General features: G+C 34.6%; 1 protein-coding gene across 7 annotated transcripts in view; it reads left to right on the top strand.

The window, feature by feature from the left end:
* step (cytohesin steppke) overlaps positions 1-20,664 on the top strand; it is a 248,168-nt gene that overhangs the window by 180,740 nt on the left and 46,764 nt on the right. For all 7 annotated transcript variants that reach the window (XM_089638054.1, XM_089638049.1, XM_089638053.1 and 4 more), the window contains exon 3: positions 6,572-6,704. In XM_089638054.1, the coding sequence (XP_089494180.1) occupies positions 6,572-6,704 (133 nt within the window). The remainder of the gene's footprint in view (positions 1-6,571; positions 6,705-20,664) is intronic.

Below are 20,664 nucleotides of genomic sequence, written 5' to 3'. Positions count from 1 at the left end.
ACCCCTTGGCTATAGCACCAATCTCCTCCGGATTCCTATTAGAAATTTGAAAGTTGGCCGAGGACTGGAGAATAAACAAAACAAGCGTGCTCTCACTTCCGAATTCACCTCGAGACTGACAGTGACTAGCGGTGTTCGGTCAAGCCATGGACAATGATTTCATCCATAGGATTTTGTATGACGGAAAATAATTGAAATATTCGGGAAGTTTAATTGAATCACAACAAAAATCCATATATCTTAAAGTGTTTTTTATTTATTTAAAATGACCTGTATCATATTTACTTTGAGATGACCGATGGATTTTAAAAAAAAATCTCTCTGATAGGAGCTATTCTGCTTCCAGCGAAGGCATTTTTGAAGTTTTACGTAAAGTTGCAATGTGTATTTCATATAGAATAAAAAAGTTTACGATACAAAAAGTTCATTCACTGGTAACATAAGACATTTTTCTAACTACCCCTATAGAATTTTTAGATAAATTATTAGTGGTATTCCTTTTACTAGGTAAATACAAAGTGATGTTTAGCGCTATTTATGATACTTCCCCCTTAACAAGGAATCACATTTGCAAGATAGGGCCACTCCTCAGTCCTTATACAATAAAAACCAAGCGCATTCAAATACAGTAACGAAGTTGAAAGGAATTTATATAATGTAGTTCAACGTGTTACTGCAAACTGATCACGCAGTATTCAGCCAAGACATATTTATAAAGTTTCCACTTCTCAATATACATATAAAATAAGTAACGAAATGGAAACTATTAAATACAATTTTATTATATATAATAAAATTGTATTTAATAGTTTTAATCTAATCTGTTATGCAATACTATTGACCGAAGGTGTAAATAATTTTTCGCACCGACGATCACGACCTCTGTCAAACAGATCAACCGGGTCGTTAAATTTAAACGTCGAGTCGCGTCGGTTCATACATTATGCACGAAATAAAATATGACTGCGTAGTTTATAGTTAATAGATCATAATAATAAGGCATTAATAATGCCGTACGGCCGGAGTGACGTCCGAGTGACGTCACACATTGAAATGTGAACGTGTCGCGTGTGAAATATTGGAAATGCAATGTGCCAAACTTAATTAAATTACTGTACTTTTAACTGCAAAAGTTTCGGCAATTTAGCTGACCTGACGTATTTATTTATTTATTGGACAATTTGTATAGCGCCGCTTTTGTGAGATATCACCTCAGGGGCGCTTTACAGTTGATGCAGGTATTTCAAAAAATATAAATGTTACAAAAATAAAGTTAAGTTAAGTAAAATGAAGTACAGGAACAGGTGACACAAAGATAAAAGATGGAGACTCTTCAGCATGAATCCTGAGTCCACCGCGTCCACCAACAGTGCCAGCACGAGGTTCGTCATCCGTCCAGGTATGTGTCTGCTGCTAATAAAGCGCTGACACAATATCCTCTCACAGATACCAGACCTTGGCAGCACCGCTCTGACGTTCGACGAAGATAGAAGATGGAGACTCTACAGCAAGAATCAATATAAAATAAAGTATCAACTGAATTATTTTATTATGTTAAATAGTTGTGAGAAAATTAATTACTAACTTTCTTAATTTTGAACAGTACCATGTAATCAGGGGCTCTCCACTGTTAAATGCACAAAACGAATCATTTATGGTTTGGTATGTCCAATCTAGATGGACTAGCAAAATAAAACCTTTGCACATATTATGCGTTGAATGAACGCACACTTAACAAAAAATAAATATATGTTTTAATGTGGTTACCGCACAAGAGTCCCAATTGCTCCCAACCGTCTGGAGCCAGCGATATTATGGCATTCCCAATAATTGCAAAGTTATAGTATCTGGCTATTCAGATCTGGTCACCAAACATCGCTAAAGCCATCTCAAGCAACATTTCAATTCTGGATGCTGGACTTACACCAGGGCGATACTGAAAGTATCTTACACTCTGGAAGGCATTTCTAGTGTTCTTCTTCATTCTATGTGTACTACGATATTAAGAGGCTGTGTATAGAAAACCACATCAATAATCATACATAACTTGTTATTTTTTCTGGTATAATCAATTAGGAGTCAATGACGTTTTCATCTCATGACTAGAAAAAAATAGAGAAACTATTCATTAGATCCCATATTCATCATCGGCTTCTTGTAAGAAAATCTGTAAGTAGAATTTTTTAAACCTTATTTGCTGATAGTGTAATGCCTTTTTACAGTTGTTGCCCTTATCGACTGAACTGGCATTACCAAGTTGGATTAAATGGAGTTCATTGTCAAGAGACGCCATAACCGAGTTACGTGTGTGTGGGGTTTCTATGGAAGTAGTTCGCTTTCCTTTAATTTTATTTATTGTAATACATCCATTAAAGTTGGAATTCTCGTGCGATACGATCTTTCGGTTTTTTAACGCTCCTCAACATTTTTTTACCTATCTTTCAGTTACGTAACTCTCCCCAACAATTTTTACCTATCTATCAGTTTTGTAACTCTCCCGAACAATTTTTACCTATCTTTCAGTTTTGTAACTCTCCCCAACAATTTTTACCTATCTTTCGGTTTTGTAACTCTCCCTAACAATGTTTACCTATCTTTCGGTTTTGTAACTCTCCTCAACAATTTTTACCTTTCTTTCGGTTTTTCAACTCTCCCCAACAGTTTTTACCTATCTTTCGGTTTGTTTACTCGTGTTCCCCTTTAATATAAACTGTTCTACACCAGTGCCTTGCTTCTACTCCCAAACACAGGAGCTGCATTTTTCGTTATCAGGAAAATTTCCACAACGTTTATTTTCTGAAATAATTGCTCAACCGAATGGAGAATAAAACCGGATCGATATTTCATGCCTCACATAGTAGCTCATATCGCTTATATGAATAATGAAGTGAAATAGCCTTCTCACTTCCTTCTTGAATTGATTGATTCTGATATGGGCAAAGTATAGGGGGCACTAATGGAAAATTACCTAGAAGAAGTGTTCTTTATAGACCCTTTAGGTAGGATCGAGATGTAGAGTATTCTGTATGCTGCATTTGTAGGGATGTAGTATGTTCCAATTTGCATAATTGTCTACAGTAGGATACGGTGGCCTAAGTGTTTTTACTTCAAATATCCTATCTAATGGAGTTGCCGTAGGCGCTCTGTACATTTAAAATAATCAATTAATTCTTGACACGTCTTGGAAATCTATTCAAATTACTCTTAATGGATTCCTACTTCACTGGTATTTTTAAAAATTGTATGTTTAATAATTGTAAGTATTTTTTACAATTAATATACAAATTATATTTACGTGTGTAATAAAAAGAAAAAAAATAATAATAGCCTTTCCTCGCCATGAAAAGACAAGGCTTTTGTGTTCAATTGAGGCTCGTGACTTTTAGGTGTACTAGAGTTTTAATATTACAAAAAACTATTATTGATGTTGTTCTAGCCTAAAACGTCTTCTTTTTTTTTGTGAATTCGGTTTTTTGTATGAAGGTTTTCAGCAAATCAGTAGTAAGGTTTAGCCGGCGTTAGTAATGTAAGCGCCCGAAATTTTTTTTTTTACGACTTGATTACAAAACAACAACCTTTTTTTACTTTCTATACATATATAAATAAACCTTCCGGAAGAAATTCTCTAAATGATGGTGGAAACCCTATCAAAATCCGTTGCGTAGTTTAGAAGAACTAAGCGCACAAACGGACAGACGCGGATAGTGACTTTGTTTTATACTATTCAGATATAACAGTAACAACAAAATTGTGAATTTCATAATAGAGCTCGCTGTTCGAATGTTTTTGTTGCTTCAAATGTTGACAAGATTTTCCGCTTTGTAGTACTTATAGATTTTCTGGCTCTCTCATAATAATTATGAAGATAAAAGATCTATTTTCGGCCTGCGATTGGAACAGACGGGAAAAAATACGTTAAATCTTCTAGGACTATTTTAGTGTTACTAATGGATAAAAGCTATCATGTAATTGTCAAAAAAATTGACTTGTTTACATAATTTATAACGGAAAGGTGCATCCGGCATTTGTTTATGTGTAATTCTAGTGCTATACGTCATCATGATTTCTGAATTCAAGACCGGTAGATACTTTCGATATCGCGATATCAAATTCATTCAGAACCGAAAAGTTGCTTGAAATGGCTACTCTTCCTTCAGCCACACAAGATGCTCCAATTGTATTTGCCATTGTTTTGCTGGTTCGGGGCAATTGGGTCTCTGGTGGGGTATTCATATCACCAAGGAGGAGTATGCAGTTAATTTTGGTTGTTGCGGTAATGTATTTCCACGTTTCAATCAATTTCCGATACCATTTGTAATGTATTATTAATTAAACTCTCAATTCATTGAACATCCCTAGGTCCAGGAATTTCCAGATAGTCTTCAAAAGGGGTGAGGTATTATTTAGATTTGCAAAGCTTGTAATGCCATCTGTTGGCTTCCGTCTTTACCGAAAACATCGAACCTTCACCGTACTTGTATTAATAATATATGTAGTTTTGAAGTATCGTAATTCAAGCAAATCTGGAAAATTGGCTCATATAATATTCATCACGCCTCGGTGACATCTTATACCTAACTGGTATTTATCACTGACGTGAAATACAATTGAAAATTGGCCAGATGTGAGATTTGATTCTCACATTTTGTTTAAGGCTAAGAACAAAACCCTTTGATATTTTTCAAATAAAGATTACGTAAAACAGACATACCGCTGGATTAAATGTATTGAGCTCGTAACGTCACTTCCTTCATATACTCAGCTTTGTATCATTTTGACTCTCAAAAGAAAGTAAATAAATGATAGGTATATCACCTATCATTTGCTTCATATTTTTCAATTGTTTATGAAGAGAAGAGATTTCGAGAAAATACTATTGAAATCTAAAAACTACCAGTATTTTCTAACCCGCACCTACATCCGTACAAATTAAAATGCGAACGGTTCGAGTCAGTTTTCTTTCACTCTTCGCCCGAAGCGGAAAAATCCTCGAGGATATAACAAGAACTAATATAGAGCCCCACAATGGAGATGCAATCTGGCGGAATGACCAACTTTCTGGAGACGTACGTATTTTTATCGTTCTACCCTGATTACGGGCGTTTCTCTTCGGATTTTCGATGAAATATGGGATGTAAAAACCTCAGCGTCTCGGATTAGGGGATTGCGCCCAAGTTCGCAGTAAAACCGGCGGCTTTTACCCCAACACCACTGACCGTGCCACGGTAAAAGGGTATCATAATTTACCGCGTTTGGTTAACGATGGATAAACTGAAAAAGAGATGTGCGCTCAGCGACATATAATTTATTACCCTGGCGTAGTCGTTTATCTATTCCGTATTTTATTTTTCTATGAATTATGCTGAAAATCCACTGCTGATTGTGCGTTGAATAAGATTTATTGCAAATAATTAGCGTGCGATGTTTGCGAATCCGTTAAAGTTGCTTATTATAATGTTAAAACGATAACACTTGGAGTGACTATCTTGGAGTCGTAATTAATAGGTGACTCTTCGTTGTTGTTAAAACGTTCCCAGGGAGAATTTATACGTTTTGTGGAATAAGTAGTTTTATAGTTTTGATGTGTGTTAGTTGGTAGAATATTAAAACTTTAATTTATTACGTAAGTTATCTGCCTGCTTCCCATTCACTTATGAATAATTATTGTTCTCATTATGTGTATTTTTTGAACTACACATTATTTCACTTTATGCCTTCTTGAGACATTGTGAGAATAAAAGATTACATATCGCCTTTGCCGTACGTCTTCGCATCGTCAAAAATAAAATATTCTTGGAAGATTTTACCAAATACATGTCTTATAGTATAGTTAATATAGCTTTAAAACCAGACACCTGAGTTTTATTAGTGCTTTAAATACACTTGTGTCTGTCTAAAATTATACCTATTTTGTATTGTTTATTGTTGCTTAACATTGTATCTTTTTATAGGTTAGAATTTTTAACCTCAATGGGACAAGCCAGAGTTGATGGTTGAGAGACAAGTTGAGATTAATAATTTTAGAAAATAATAAAAATAACACAAAGATTATATATTGAGAGAAGAATATTGTTACATTAATGTTTCTACGTATTGGATACCTTTTAAGCTATTCTAGCCAATTCATTACAGTATAATTTAGTAAACATTATGTGGGGTGACCATGATATGCTACTGTTCTGTATGAAATCAGTTCAAGCCTCCACAAATACGTGGGTTGTTTTCCGGAAAATCTCTAGTTTTAATTATCTTATAAATACAGCAATATTGAAAGAACATTCAGTTTTGCAAGGAATTTTACTAAATCGACTAATTTGATTTGAAAAATAACGATACCAAACACCACTTTTTTATACATAATGCAGAGCAGGTTTTGCTACAAATCGTAACTTCGTCACGGCAGTTCAATACTAAAATCTACTACACGGAGAAAAATTACTAATATTCAATAATAATCATTGGGTAATTTTTTAACGCCGTTTTTGTGAAAAATCACCTCAAGGGCGCTGTACAATTTATTAAGAATCTCTTAAAATTATTCGTTTTTCAATTTATTATTTTTCTTTTTCAGCAACTTAAAGATGAGCTCGGCGAAATCAACGCCGAGATGGAAACGCTCGAAGGGTCTGAGGAGGGGAAGCAGAAGAACAAGGACAAGCAGCTCACCATCGGCAGGAAGAAGTTCAACATGGACCCCAAGAAAGGTAACCTTACCAAACATTAATAGATCAGTGTCGCTTATTTGTAGTAACTTGGCACATTTATTTACAAGAAGCGAAGCTATCAGTCCACAATAGAGTGCTGGTATCTACCCTGATGTATGGCAGTGAGGCATGGAACTGGCAGAGGAAGGATGAAAGTAGACTGAATGCCATAGAAATGAGATCCCTGTGACGTATGTATGGTAAAACCACGAATGATCGTGTAAAAATGTGGAGATTCGCAAAGAATGCAAGGCTGATGTAAACACAATGAGTAGGAATAGGAACCGGACGCTTTTGTCCATGTAGAGCGAATAAATGAAGAAAGGAGTGTAAGGAGTATGTATGACACAAATCGGTCGGTGGCCGAGTTGACATCGCGCTTGGGTCTCACCCAGGCGTAGTGTGTTCAATTCCTCGGCCGGCTAAGTCCTCCATCACAACACAAGCAACATTTTCCGCATACTGTGGTGGTAGTAGGAGATTTTCAAATATTGTCAGGTTATTCGTAACCTGGGAATGTTTGTCTTTCTTTAAAAAAAAATGCGTATGATAGAAGTCGGGGATCCTCGAGGAAGACATGGTACTATCAAGTGAGCCAGATACTTCATTGGATCATGTCAAGAGTTAGAATAACAGAAGTTGAATTCATGTGAATGATGCAAGGAGTGAGTGTTAAGAACGAGTTGTTTGGCGGTCTGTCGGAAAAGGCGTGATAGCTAGTTACAATACAAGAATCGTATTGCCCGGAATTGATAAATATAATATGGCATCCCCAATTTCAAGAGGTTGTAGCATCATGATCCAATTAAATAAGGAAAATAGAATTATCCACGCAAATTAATTGTAATTTAGGTTTTTTTTTCTTTTCTGACTATACAGGGTGTATCGGCACTAACCCGACAAACTTTAACCAGCTATTCCTTAGCACATTTGGAGTAAAAAATGTTATGTACACTTTGCTGTCCGGTAACATTTTTTTTCTTTTAAAAACAAAAAATAAATAAAATTTCCACACTCCGCTACTGCCCACAGTATAGGGGTAAAATAATTGGCAACGCCGCGCTACTGTCATCTCTTTCACACATATTCTGTCTCAAGTCCCGTGTGGTTCCCGCCACCCCGTCTCGTATCAGTGGTCAGTGCTGTTTTGGGAGTTCGCATGTCATCAAGTTTCTAGTTTCGTTTTTGTTTTGTTATCTAAGTTTTTACTGTTGAAATATGCCCCTCAATTATCCACCTGCCGAGCAAGCAGATATTGTTTTTGTTTATGGATTTTGCAATGGAAATTCACGAGCAGCCGTAAGGGAGTATCGCATGAGGTTTCCTGGAAGACGCGTCCCACACCATGCTACCTTTGTCCAGGTTTGTACCCTATCAATTGTTTATTGAAACTATTTACATTCATTGATAATGCCAAAAAGCGCTTTTGAAATTTAAACTGGGAACATTAAAAACATAACAAGGGGCCACCAACTTTAAAAATGTAAATTGTACTTTAGGTGATTTGTGTTCAGTGGTCACTAAACGGCGTTTTAAAAAGTTAATTAATTTTAATCTCTAATAAATGCATCATTCACTGCAATTGAATTCACTCCCTTTCTCACCATGGGATTATTTAAATTACTTGAATTCAATTTCACCCCTGTGAATCCAAGATATCAACCGTACCTAGTTAAGAAAATTATAATTTAAAACACTTTGTTATACATTTTACTATAAAAAAATGAAATAAATGAAGAGAAAACGTAAGTTTTCTGATATGTGCCTAAAATAAGTGTTCTTTAAAAATAAAATGAGTGAAAAAGCCCGCGATTGTTTATTTGACATTATTACTGAGCTGAATAATAAAAGCAGTTGTTATTTGTTGTTTTGTTTCAGATGTATCAACAATTGCGTGACTGTGGCATCGGACGGATTGAAGGCGCCGGCGGAGGACACAACATCGTTCCTGTGGCAGTTGAGGAGAGAATCCTGAACTTAATTACCGAAGACCCCACGCTGTCCGTGCGTCGGGTCGCTCTGATGATAGGACACAGGGAACACATGGCGGTATGGAGAGTTCTGAAGAAGCACGGGCTCAAACCTTTTCACTATAGGCGCTGCCAAGGCCTCATGGAGAATGACCACTTTTCCAGAGTCGTGTACTGCAGAAGAATGCTGCATAATGTCATAAGAGATGCAGACTTCATGAAAAACATATTGTTTACCGACGAAGCACAGTTCACTAAAACAGGAGTGCTAAATGTGCACAACTTGCACCATTGGGCTGAACAAAACCCCAAGCTTGTTCGGGAGTCGTCGAGCCAGGACAGATTTTCCATCAACATGTGGGCAGGAATCCTGGGAAATCAAATACTCGGTCCAATCGAGTTGCCTCCCAGACTAAATGGACCGATGTATTTGGAGTTCTTACAAGTGCAACTGGGCGAGATTCTGGAAGATGTGAACCTCGAATTACTACGGAGAATGTGGTTCCAGCACGATGGAGCCCCACCACACTATTCGATTGCCGTGCGGAACTACTTGGATGTCGAGTTTCCTGGTCGTTGGATAGGCCGTGGAAGTCCGGCCATTGCTTGGCCACCAAGATCACCCGACCTGACCCCCCTGGATTACTACCTGTGGGGGGCTCTCAAGGAAAAAGTGTATGCTAAGCCAATAGCCTCAAGAGAGCAACTGCTCGAACGAGTGATGGAAGCCGCTGCAGAAATTAAAGCAAATCCTGCAAACTTAAATAATCAAAATATAACAAGACTACACGCTTGCATCGAAAATAATGGTAGTCACTTCGAACAAATGCTCCAATAAAAAAATTAACATAAACTACATGTCCGCATTTTCATTTATTATTTATTGGTAAAATTCTCACAATGTCATTCATTTACACATCAATATTACCTACATATCAATATTTAATAAAATCTGTAGAAGAGTATGCCCGTCGGCATTCAACAAGTTTTTCGACAAGTGTGTCGAAAAGCGTCTTCTCTCTTTCCTACACACTAAATATTAATGGTTAAAAATGAGACGACTGATGCTTGTAAGCGCGCCAATACGTAAAAACAACGAAACTCGAATAAGAATTGCCAGGTGGGTTTTTTAATCGCTTTAATCTGACTTTAAACAATAATTAAACACGTAAAAATTATTTAATATAATATTACAGTACAGTACTTTGAACCTTCGCAATAAATTTATTTGATTTTAAGTTTAGTTTGTAGAACTCCATTTCAATTTAGAGATTTTTTTTATTTTAACAGTCTTATTAAAAAATTTATAAAAACAGTGTGTTTATAAACAAGTTCTGCTAGTTGTAATTATTATTACGCGTGACAGCTGTTTCACCTTCTGACGGCATTATCAAACTTTGGTAAAGCCACTTACAGACGACGTAAGTGATAACTTTCTTTTTTTATTATTCTGGCTTTATTGATTTCCGAGTAAATTGTCGTAAATTATTATTTGCTAATCCCAATATTATTTGCTAATGCTAATAATTAAGTGAAATTTTAAACAATGCAATAATAGGATTATTGCATTGTTAATTTCACTTAATGTCGTTGGTATTTCCAACTGATGACTCAGGGGTTTATTTCCCTGAATAATTAAGTATTTTGGGGTCTAATTATTATGCATTTCATTACATCCGATAATTTAAACAATTTTTATGTTGAATTGGGGTAAGTTTTATGGCTAAGGGAAGGAGTGGAAGGTGAGGAAGTACCTGGATATTCAGATCTGGTCACCAAATACGGCTAGTCATTTCAAGCAACGTTTAAATTCTAAACCTGGATATTCAGATCTGGTCACCAAATACGGCTAGTCATTTCAAGCAACGTTTAAATTCTGAACCTGGATATTCAGATCTGGTCACCAAATACGGCTAGTCATTTCAAGTAACGTTTAAATTCTAAACCTGGATATTCAGATCTGGTCACCAAATACGGCTAGTCATTTCAAGCAACGTTTAAATTCTGAACCTGGATATTCAGATCTGGTCACCAAATACGGCTAGTCATTTCAAGCAACGTTTAAATTCTAAACCTGGATATTCAGATCTGGTCACCAAATACGGCTAGTCATTTCAAGCAACGTTTAAATTCTGAACCTGGATATTCAGATCTGGTCACCAAATACGGCTAGTCATTTCAAGCAACGTTTAAATTCTAAACCTAGATATTCAGATCTGGTCACCAAATACGGCTAGTCATTTCAAGCAACGTTTAAATTCTGAACCTGGATATTCAGATCTGGTCACCAAATACGGCTAGTCATTTCAAGCAACGTTTAAATTCTGAATTAATTAATCAATTACGAAAAAGCGTGGGGTTAAGAATATTTTTTTTAAATTATAGTTGTAATTTATTGTCGATTTTTTAAAAAAATTGCGATATTTTAAATAAAATTTAATAATTATTGTTTAAATAAATTAGCAATCTGGCAGCATTCATTTGCAGGTGGTCAATCCAATGCAGTCATGACGTTTGTGTGAGTGCTTTCCTTTGTCTCAGTGTGTTGCGCAGCAGTTTTATATGAACCGTTTTTTGATTCATCGGGATTGTTTTTAAAACTATACATTCTTTGTACCTTCAAATTAGTGGAAATAAACTTAAGTGTGTCAAGCTGCTCGTTATATTCCGGTAATTCTGGAAGGCTTTTAACATAAGCAATAATATTCATAAATCACATTCCGCGAAGTTGTAAATAACTAAATTTATTAAAAAATATACGTTGTAGGATAGCCTAGCAAGTAACATTTTGACAGAGCACTTACGGTGATTTAAAAAACAACGGCGCTGTTCAAATAATCCAATTATTATTATTGATAAGTACCTAAGTGAGGAAAATTGTTTTTAAAAGTGCTCAGAATTATTGGACTTCGATTATAAATTCAGGAAATCTACTAATTAGTTTCTTAGTTTCAAAATTAGACTATTTAATACGTGAAACGCGTAAGAGGTGAAACCAAAGCATTCCAGAGGTGAAACAATTTAGATACAAAAATAAAACTGATGTGTACAATACAAGAAGACAATCAGTGATTCGCATACGAAAAATGTGAATAATCATTATTGTTAAATAAAATATTTCTTTTCTGGTACTGGATTATGTAATACGGGCTTCGTTCGCAGCAACACGCGAGAGTTGCGATGTTGCTTTCAAATTTTGACAAAGGATAAAACAGTGGTGACATGTGGTGAAAATATGTTTAATTAATTTTTTATTAAAAAAAAACGTTACCGGACAGCAAAGTGCACATAACATTTTTTACTCCAAATGTGCTAAGGAATAGCTGGTTAAAGTTTGTCGGGTTAGTGCCGATACACCCTGTATGTTCAATATAACTACCTCTATAAACCTTAATGGGCGTTTTTTAATTTGTTTTTTTTTCGTCCTGTTTCCACATGGGTAGTCCTTTAGGTTACCTGGCAACTCCGGATGGTGGCAATTCAACACACTTGAAAAGTGATATAAAGTCATGAAAAGTGATGAAAAAACAAATCAAAATAGGTTAGGTTTATGGGCCCTTTTATCACTTTTAATGACTTTATATCACACTCCACTTACAACTCAATCTTTCAGCTCCGCCACTGAGGTCATAATTATTTATTAATTTATTATGAAGGCAATTACCATCTACATAAAAGATTGTACTCTGTTTTTAATTAACAACTCACTGTGGCTTAATGGTTCATTACGTTAATGATGCATCAAATGATATGTGCCAGCGAACAATCATTTTGTCTTTCGAGGGTATTATCAAATTGAAAATCAGCCAGGTGGTTATTACCTTTTCAAAAAAAAAAATACTTATCGGTTTTAAGTTATTGCTACATTGTACACCATCATCGTAGTTTTAAAATAGCAGATCAAAAATTCTCGATTATTTGCATAATTTCCAAAACATATACGGAGAAAACTTACTGATATAAAATATTGGTTAATTATTAAAAATCTCTTCAAATAATTTATTTAATAATCATGTTAAAAACAGGACTGCAGGCGTTTAACAAATGAATTTACAGATTTCCTAGTAAAATATCAGTAAAACAAGAATGTGTTATTACGATGTCGGAATACGTGTTCATAAAAATTCTAATATTGTAGCATTTGGTAATTATATTATAATAACAAGACAAATGCAGATGCATAACCAAGTGTTCCCATATATTATGAAAGTGCTAATAATCTATCAGTAAATGGAATGAAACGTTTTTTACAGGATTTTAATGAATCAGCAATACTCATTTTTCTCCGTGCAACAGTGGAAGCGTTAAATAGGAAGAAGAAACATAAACCGAATGTAACTTAATGATAATGAAATCAAATTTTGATCCAACATTATGTTTTAATGAAGATATCTTTCACGTAAAAATAACGATAAAATTTCCTTCACCACTCCTCGCTATCGATCACCGAGGGTTTACACGTTCAAGACAGAACGCCCATTGTCATAATTTATCACTTGAATGACCAATCCGTGATAAGTACCCACGCAAAGCATTGGTTCATGATCCTCAAGATTGACCATTGCGGCACGTAGAGGGACAACATATTGAGGGGTTTAAAAATCAATAAAATACAAATAAAATTCTTATTTGGTACCTTCAACTGGCTGGAGGCAGTCAAGACTACAGAGGTTATAACGCAGAGCAATTGCTGTATATACAGTGGGTTGCCATATTAATAGGGCACCTATGGAAAATGTGTTTTTCACACTTTGTGTTCATAAAACACAGATGTTTATGATTTTAGGTGCGGTTATTATTATTTATTAACAAGGACATTGAATTTTGAAAAAATTAACACCGTATTTGTCCTTAATCTACGACTATTGTTTTTATTTTTTATTTTTAAACATTATCGAACAAAAAGTTAATATTTCGTAATTTCACCTTTAGCCGCAATAACAGCTTGTACACGCCGTGGTATACTCTCAATGCACAATTTTGCAGTAATTTTTAGGTCAGGAGAATGATGCCACACCCGGATGAGGGTTTCGATGAGCTGCTGCTTCGTTGTGATCACCTCCTTGGCAATCTCCCTCTTGGTGATCTCCCACAGGTTTTTAATAGGGTTCATGTTAGGGGAAGTCCCCGGCCAAGGTAAAACCCGCACATTTTTTTCAGCCAGGAATGCAGTGACAGACCTGGCTTTATGACAGGGTTCGGAGTTGTGCATAAAAACGTATTCATGGCTACCAGGGAACCATTCTCCGACTTGAGGCAGTAATCGATTTTCCAGTATTTGCCTGTACTGGTCCTGCCTCGTAGTCCCTTGAACGATGTGGAGGCGCCCCATCCCTTTGGAAGAGATGACTGACCACGTCATGATACTGGTAGGGTGTTTGATCGTCTCTACAAGGCAGTCCGGATGAAATTTCTCTCCTGGGCGTCGTCGGACGAACGATGATGAATTCTACAAAATTTGGAATATGGACTCGTCAGAGAAGCACACCTTAAAAAAGGGCCATAATCAAACTAATGGAATATTTTGAAAACTCGAAAACCACAAAAATGTTAATTATCATATTCCAGTTCTCTATAGTCATGTTTTGATGCGCGTTGGCCCATTCCAGTAGTTTTTTCCTCATATCTACTGTGAGGCGAGGTTTTTTAGCTGGCCGATGCCCAATGAGGTTCTCCTCAGCCAATATCCTCTGGACTGTCCTTTGGGAGACTTCGATATCTTGTTCATTGATCATCAAGGTCAGACGAGCTACACTCTTTTTGCGGTTTTGGAGACAGACGTCTTTGATTTTTCGGCCAGTAAGAGGTGTAGTGATTCGTTTTCTGCCACATTTCTCAATGTGATCCAATTCAAGGGGTAGGTTTTAATTGATTTTCTAATTTATCCTGTTAACCACAGACTTTAAAATACCTGTAATGGCTGCTATATCCCTTTGCAAATGTTGAGTGTTTAACAATAGTGTCTTCACTTCAAGAAATTTTCTTGGGGACCTGTCTGAAGACCTAGCCATACTGAAAAAACAGAAAATTGGACTCAATATGGAAAAACTATTCACTGAAATAAGATATGAAAAAAAAAATTACTGAAATTAATAGATAATTAATAATTAGTTACATTTTTGTATAGCAAAACTGTTAAAACTCGTAAATATAATTATAATGTATATTTATTTACCAGAACTTCAATCACGCATTTTCACAAAAATGCTGGCCACGTGCAAAAAACCTTAAATTTTCGAGTGATGTGGCACTTTTCGAGTGTTGCCACTTCTTAAAACTGTCAGTGGTGATACCAGCAACAAAAATAACGAAGGAATGGCCATCATATCCAAGTTATTTAGAAGTAGAGACAACGAAAAGATAAAAATCAAATATTGATCCATAAGTGAGTTAAGGCTCCGTAGTAAATGTTAAAAAAGAAGAAGAAGATGGTTTGAAAGGAAGATATGTAAATATGAATGCTAGAGGTAGCGCGCTAATATTTAAAAAAAAAAACTAAATATTGTGAAAATATTTAATAAAATACAACTCGTTTAAAATAGAGCAAAAATCTCTCGAAAAATTCCTCCAAGAATTTAAAATATACTGTGAATTTTGTTATAACTGCAACATATGAAATTAAAGAAAAAAGGGGCCTATTTTCGGACCATACTTTGTGATTTTTTTTCATATAATTAGCGTTTTGGCTCTACAAATATAAAGATAATATCTTAAAAAATAAAATATATATATTTTTAGGAACTTAAAAACTGTGTTCAAGTGAAATATGTTACAAATCGGTTGAAATACAATTGTTATAAAACTTCATTTTTGCATTTCATTCCCGAGTGAAATGTACTAGTTTTTAGTTTTTATTTTTTATTTTATGAATATTAAAAAAAATCTTCTGGATCACAGTGTCTTTCAAAGCAATTATTGCCAATTTTTGTTAATATTATATATTTTTATCTCTATAATACATAATTATATTTTTTTCTAGACAAATTAGAGAGGCATTTGAAATTTACCTTTCTATTGAACACCGTTAGTAAACTTAAAAATTATCTGTCAAAAATTATAACAAAATAAATACACGTTTCAAATATAGAATTATATTAATTTAATAAAAATTAAGTACATTTCTAGTTTGTAGGTAAGTCCCTAATTTGTCGCTTGTCTTCACAAAATCATCAGTTCCAATTTAAAAAGAAATTTGAGTTCTTTACGCAGGAATGTTTCACGTCGCAGACAACCGAAATTAGTATGGTTAATTAATTCAAAACACTATTATTCTTGTTCCGACGAATTTTGTTTAATTATTTTGTTATGCACGTGATTCTATTCGTAGGGGGCCATCTAGCAAATTCTGCACCTAAGACTGGTATTTGATCAGTGCGTTCTTCCAGAATTGACCTTTTTTCAAAGGTCCCTGTGGCTGTGAACCGCGTTCCGGTAGTTCCAATCCTCTCTGACTCCTGGACAGTGCCCTGAGTGTGGGCGGACCCGCCGACCTAGCTGACCCATTTACCTTCGGTGTCGAAATGGCGCGGGCGGCAGCATCACTGTCACTTTCTTCGGAATAATTGAGACATTCTGAAGTTATAAGTCAGCCTTGTCTACCTACTGTGTGCAGTTGATTGTTCGCAGAAATGCAGTTAAATTAATTTGATTTAGAAGAATGTGTGACTGTGTATTGCGAATGAGAAGATTTTTCAACAATGCTCGTAGGATGGGTTGTTTCACAGAATTTGTTTAGAACAATTCATCATATTTCAACTTTCATTTTCGGATTCTGTGAAAGACCTATTCAAGTTCTGTTATTATATCATTATAGTCTAATTGCTTGACAGAACTGAAATAATAACAGAATTTGAAAAAATATCTCACAGAACTTGAAAATTATCTTTGAAATTTGAAGAATTGTTCTGATTCTCCGAAACAAACCGTCCTTAGAGTCGGGCCATGTCTAGTGTTGGAATAGCATGAAAATATATAAGAAATGTGGAAGATTTTCTCTATATAGCCCTTTTGAGAGACCACCGTTGATTTTCATATTTTGTGTATTTAGTGGTGACAGATATGGTGACTAAAGTAGTTTTAGTTATGTTTAGTCACCAGATCTAGAGAAACACTTGATTATTCAGATATTCATAATCTTTTTCATTTTCCTCATCTCCTTCTCCCAATAATTGAGGGTGCCATGACTGCCATCGTTCCACTGACTTCGAATTACTGTCGCATAAAGTAAACCACAAATAATATGAAAACTACGCACCAATAACTATCTTGTTATTCGTTTCAAAAAGCGTTAAATTTATGCCAAGCTTTTTACCTTTCTAAGTAGAGATAGAATATTTATAATACATATTATGTTTTTTTTATTGCTTTCTTGGTATTTTTAATGTAAACTTGTTTACTTCAATTCTTGTAGGTATTTCAATTAATTTAATTGACCTTCGTGCTCTAGAATTCTAAAATACAACTTGTTGGTACATACTTAGAATGTTAATTATCGCTTAGTTCAATTTATACGAGACGCGTTCACATTACACCACGGATATTGAATTCTTGTTGTTTAATCTTACGTTAAAATTAACCTTCCATTAAATGGGAGAAAATTATCTCACCGAAAATCGCACTTAAGCTCTTATTACGTGGGTTTAATGGGGATTAAGGCCTAGCGCGCACCACGATTGTATTTTTTGCGACACTATTTTAAAATCGTGCTATAATAAATCGCAAAAATAATAGTGCGCGCATCGCGATGAAAAATTGCGAAGAATTGTTCATTCTCAACATGGATTTCGTACAAATTTCTTGTATTGTTTTGCTTCTTCGGAAGAGGAGGAATAAAAGAACACATAAATACTGGACTCATCCTTTTACAGCAGAAAGATTATGTTAAAGGTTTCTTTTATCTGAAATACAATGATCTTCGATAATATCCAAAAAAATTCTTCGGCTATTATAGAATGACGATTCAGACATTTGACAAACTATTAAGAATTGTTGGACCTCAAATTGCATACAATAATACTAGATGGCGGAATGCAATCTCAGCTGAAGAAAGGTTGTCAGGTAGCGATTTTAAATCGCAGTGCGCGCGTGTCCATATAACTTCAAATGCTATAATTTTATTTTGCGACAATCGCGTCGCGCGCTGTCGCGGAAAAATGTGACAAATCACAATTTTAAAATAGCAACTATTTATTTGTCGTATATGCGCGCATATACTTACTAACTCATACGTTGCATTTCTGCGACAAAATTATCGTGGTACAGAAAATCGTGGTGCGCGCAAGGCCTTATATTAACCCGTGTTATTACTTAACTCGGATGGCTTAGCTAAAGTGAACAATGTATACATACTCGTATTATATACTCTCCTCTTGCTGAACAATATAAAATATTGTATACTAGCTCACGTGTACCCCGGCGTTGCTGGGGGTTATCCTTACTAAATAGACATATGTATATATTGTCTCAGACTTTTCTGTGGGCCTTTTCAAGATATACAATTCCGTAGTACATTATTTTGATATATTTCACACGGTTTATCCAGCGTCAGCAATTTAAGAAATTTAACAAATTTAAATCTAAAAAAATTGTTTTTTACGACTTGATTACTAAAAAATCGACTTTCTACTTTCTATAAGTATAATTTATATAGACCTTCAGGAAGCAATTCTCTAAATGGGTTCCCTGATATATTTCATCAAAATAAAATTCAACACACAAAAAGTAATATAGTCATTAAAAGTGATAAAACAAAAACTAAGTTTAATAGTTACCAATGTAACCTAGTTTTTTTTCATCACTTTTCATGACTTTACACCACTTTTAGTAGGTACGTTGAATTGTCATTTTGAGGATATACCCGGTCACCCTCTAAATGATAGTGAAAACCCTATCAAAATCCGTTGCGTAGTTTAGAAAAAACTAAGCGCACAAACAGACAGACACGGATAGCGACTTCATTTTATACTATTTAGAGGTTCTTAACTTTAATCAGTATTTTATAAATATATATGTTATGTTCGCGAGATAACTCTATAACTGCCTTTCTGTAATTTTGTATTACATAACAAGAGTCGTTCACACCTGTATTTTATTTTTTATTCGCCAATATGTAATAACACTAATAACTCGATACTTATCTGTTATTATTTTTTTTATTATCTGGTTTGTCTGAAATCGTAGATAATAATTGAACGCCGTTCTGCCGATTCAAATTATACACAAAATCTTTAATTTTGATTTGAGGACAAAATACTTTAACAAAAAAAATAGTTTAATCAAAAGGTAATGCATATCTAATAACATACACGTGTTATTTTATTTATTTGTGTTAAAAATTATAAAATATAGGCCATTAACCCTTCGGTACTTTCATCACAGTTTGCAATGTTTTCTGTCCATTTCAAATGCGCTACATGCATCTTATTTTTTTTTAATTTTCCGTCAAAACAAATACTGTTTTAGAAACTAGACAACATTATCTTTCAGATGTATGTATTTAAAATAAACATTACTATTTCTAAATAATACATTTTTTATATCAAACGTGAAAAATGTTGTAAGTAAACTGTACCTTCACTTTTATCTCGTTCGTATAATAAAAATAAGAAATAATTTTAAAAGACCGATTGTTACAATAGCGGCGCGAAATATGAATTATTCAGTTTGGCTGTTTTTATGATTTTATTAATGGATTCCAGTATAAATATTTGAGGCAATCTGGAAAAAATATTATTTCTTTTTCTAATTTCAAAAAATATGTGTCTTTCCGCACGATAGAAAAAAAAGATAAAAATACTTTTATAAAATATGGACGCCCGGTCCTTTATGACCTTAAAATGCTGGAGCGGTTAAATAATTCGATTTTTCATAATTTATTTAGAGAGGGACAACCAAAAAATGTGTGTTCTAAGGTTCTGAACTGCATAAAGAAAAATCTGGGGAGTCAAGCACATGAATTTTAAAAAGGTGGGAAGGAATGGAACAATCTCCAATTCTCATTCAAATAAGTCGGGAGTTTTCCTTTTTAGAAAAATGGGAAGTTGTTGAAATCATGGTTTTGATGGGATAGTCCTTTGTATTGAGGCATAGCAGCATCTGAAAGGATTGTTCTCCCAAATTACATTTGGAAAACTTATAATGACGATGCATCCTCATTAAATCTCAATTGAACTAGTGTCGTCTGGCTTACTTTGTTGAAAACCAAGCAGGAATTATAGGAAACTAGTTTTAGTTATTAGTTTTAAGGGGAAGGAACTAAATAAGTTAACCAGTTTACGAAATACATGTAATACTAATACTAACTACTGCACCGCTAACCGGAGACTTCGCCTTATAATTTATTAAAGCAAACTTCCGAGTCTACGACATCTTCTCATTAATATCATCCCCATTCAAATTTAAACTCTAACAAGAGTAACAAGGTTTAGTTTCATGTTCTAGTTTTGATATATTTTTTAAATAACTGAGAAAAATTGTAATAAAAACAACGAGAAAATATTATGCAAAACATTTTGTAACATGGAAATAAACCCCTTATCTACAATGCTTGCATTTTTAAATTTAAATTGACTATATTTTCTGATTATAAAATCCATACCTCCCTCTGCGGAGCAAGGTGTTGGGTCAAGAGAGTTCGGCTGGAGAGGTCATAGGGTTTCCCTCAACCGGTGTCTCCACCTACTAAGCCACCAAACTTGGAATGACCCATGGCAGACGTGTTGGTTATCCAATAAAAGGTTTCCAGGTCGGCGGTAGCTAAACCCGCCTCGCAAATTGGAGGTATTATTATTACTGAAATCTATTTATAAATTGAAAGCATGATTAAGGACGAGAGGTTAAATCAAATATACATGTTTAGGACTACGTGGTGGTATTTGGTAAATGTTGAAACAATATTAGTAAGTACTTTTTAAATACAATTTCTTCTTTTTTTAAAGAGTGCAAATCTTGGAAGGGGAGATTAAGGCGATGCCATACGTAGTAATGCAAAA

This window comes from Hesperophylax consimilis, chromosome 12, assembly GCF_061612785.1.
Source record: "Hesperophylax consimilis isolate HC1 chromosome 12, BYU_Hcon_1.0, whole genome shotgun sequence".
Taxonomy (NCBI): Eukaryota; Metazoa; Arthropoda; class Insecta; order Trichoptera; family Limnephilidae; genus Hesperophylax; species Hesperophylax consimilis.
Note: the sequence above shows the minus strand (reverse complement) of the source record. Positions and strands in the feature narration are given on the sequence as shown.